Here is a 2,654-nt window from a genome sequence, read left to right on the forward strand (position 1 = left end):
AAATTCGTCATTTTAATTAGAAGTTAGACGTAGCGGGGCGTGCTTTGGTGGCGCAGCGGTTAGTGCATAAGACCCACGTTTGGAGGCCTTAGTCAGCGGGTGATCCGGGTTCGAATCCGGCCTGTGGTTCTTTCCCGCATGTGTCTCCCCTTCTCTCATACCCCCCTTCCTGTCAGCTTACTGTCCATAAAAACGAGCCACTAGCTCCGTAAAGACAAACAGATACATTTAAAAAGACAGCGACTTATCAGCGACGTCTCCTTCCTGCTGGGGAGGTCACTCCACCTCAGCCCCCACCCCCCCACCATCAATCATGTCTAAACTTGTCTCAAAAGGACTCCCCACAGCATGATGCAGTTACTGCCATGCTTCCCCATGTAATGGGAGAAAACAACTTCAGCTTCTGGACTCACCATTCCAGCTATGTTTCCACCTGAAACACAAAGAGAAGTCATGAAGGTCCTTCCAAGAACATCTGCAGATCACAGGATCAGTGCATCACTCACCCATGCTGTGGCCGATGATGGAGAACCTGCTCCACTGCAGCGCTGTGGGGAGGAAATATCATCACTGAGTCTACCGCCTAATGGAGCCCAATTTATTAAATGAAGCTAGATTCTACTCAAAGGAATCCAATGCATCACCCACCATCAACCACTCTGCGCACGTCCAACACGTAAGAAGGGAAGGCATAGAGAACTCCAGGAGGACGATGGGATGAGCAGCCGTGACCGGGCAAGTCCACCGCGACGTACCTGAAGTCTGAGGAAGGAAAACAGGCTGTAGTCGTTACTGTAGTCATCAGTTATCGTCCCTCCTGGTCCAGGCGTCTAACAACCATTCCATTGAATGGGTAACCATGTTCATAAAACCGCTTTCCTATACTTAGAGGATTAAAAGGTTTTTATATTTTGTGACTTTCAGTTTCTGTGGTTTATCAATACTGTTGGGCCATAAACATTGATATTAATTTTGGGCATTGGGGACCGACATCTCAGCTGACATTAGCCAGCTGACACTAGCCATTAGCCAGCTGACATTAGCCAGCTGACATTAGCCAGCTGACTCTAGCCATTAGCCAGCTGTTACTAGCCAGCTGACACTAGCCATAAGCCAGATGATACTAGCCAGCTGATATTAGCCAGCTGACATTAGTCAGCTGATATTACCCAGTTGATATTAGCCAGCTGCTATTAGCCACTTGATATTAGCCAGCTGATATTAACCAGCTGACAGTAGCCAGCTGACATTAGCCAGCTGACATTAGCCATTAGCCAGCTGCTATTNCTGACATTAGCCAGCTGACATTAGCCATTAGCCAGCTGCTATTAGCAGCCGACAGTAGCCAGCTGATATTAGCCAGTTGATATTAGCCAGCTGACATTAGCCGCTAACCAGCTGCTATTAGCCAACTGACAGTAGCCAGCTAACATTAGCCAGCTGACATTAGCCATTAGCCAGCTGCTATTAGCAGCTGACAGTAGCCAGCTGAGATTAGCCAGTTGATATTAGCCAGCTGACATTAGCCATTAGCCAGCTGCTATTAGCCAACTGACTGAGGTCTGTTGGTGAGGAAGTCTAGCAGCCAATAGCAGAGGGGTGTATTGATGCTAAAGGACCATTCTTTAAACGTTCACAAACAAGATAACGTTCAACAAAGGCTGATCACAATATGAATCACTCTGTGACACTAAACCCAAACCTTAAAACTTTAAAACGTGAAACAAATGGCGCTGTGGGAAACTGGTGGGTCTGCTAGCATGCAGGTTAAAAAAGGAAGAAGAATCTCTGCAGCGTAGCTAGAGACCACACTGCTGCTCCATGGGGGGTTACATGAGCTACATGCATGATGACGGGTCTGGATGTTTCCCTCAATCAACAGGATTAGTAGGTTTTTTAATTAACTGATGTGGACTGTTTAGTAAGGTGGAAGATGTGTGATGCTGTGGGGATGGTTGGCTTTCATTGTCAAACTTTGAGAGATTAAAATAGTTTCAAGGCCCCAAAGAAGAAAAAGTGCAGCGAGTTTGAATAAACAGGCAACAGAAAACATTTTAATACGACAAAAAGAACCTGACCTTTGGGTAGAAAAGGGAGCAGCGCGTTGAACGTCCCACAGTTATCAGCCCAGCCATGCAGGCACAGCACCGGCCGACCATGATCAGGACCCCAGACTGTACCTCTGATCTCCCCCCATGGCACCGCGATGCAGAGCTCTGAAACTGGAGCAGCAAGAAAAGCTCAGTGTGAGCTGAGAGACATGAACGGCTCATCGCTCAATCGCTAATTAGAGAAATACAAAAATACACACTGAAGAATTTTTAGCTGCTTTTTAAATATTTTATAACAGGTATTAGAAAAAAAAGTTAAAAACAATCCAATGGACTTGGTTTCCAAGTCTGAAGACGTTTCTCTTCCATCCTTTTCTAGTCAAAATGTCAGAAATAGCGTTTAGTTCCAGGTTTTATACAGTGGAGCAAAAAGCCTTGTTTTTGTTTAGAAAACATGCAGATAGAAACTGTCTGGTTCAATTTTCTATTCAGTTTATTTCTATAGCTCCAATTCAATTAAATTCTATTCAGTCTATTTCTATAGCTCCAATTCACATCATGTCATCTCAGGTCACTTTCCAGTTCACCAGATCATCCAGTCAG

At 45.3% G+C, this 2,654-nt stretch overlaps 1 protein-coding gene across 1 annotated transcript in view; it reads right to left on the reverse strand.

Moving 5' to 3' along the window:
• serhl2 (serine hydrolase-like 2) overlaps positions 1-2,654 on the reverse strand; it is a gene marked incomplete at its 3' end in the record, with an annotated part of 6,818 nt that overhangs the window by 2,431 nt on the left and 1,733 nt on the right. The window contains exons 2-5 of the mRNA XM_015402453.1: positions 2,079-2,222; positions 649-762; positions 507-548; positions 414-433 (exon numbers count right to left, since the gene is read on the reverse strand). Of these exons, the coding sequence (XP_015257939.1) occupies positions 414-433; positions 507-548; positions 649-762; positions 2,079-2,222 (320 nt within the window). The remainder of the gene's footprint in view (positions 1-413; positions 434-506; positions 549-648; positions 763-2,078; positions 2,223-2,654) is intronic.

This window comes from Cyprinodon variegatus, unplaced genomic scaffold, assembly GCF_000732505.1.
Source record: "Cyprinodon variegatus isolate N-32 unplaced genomic scaffold, C_variegatus-1.0 Scaffold1350, whole genome shotgun sequence".
Taxonomy (NCBI): Eukaryota; Metazoa; Chordata; class Actinopteri; order Cyprinodontiformes; family Cyprinodontidae; genus Cyprinodon; species Cyprinodon variegatus.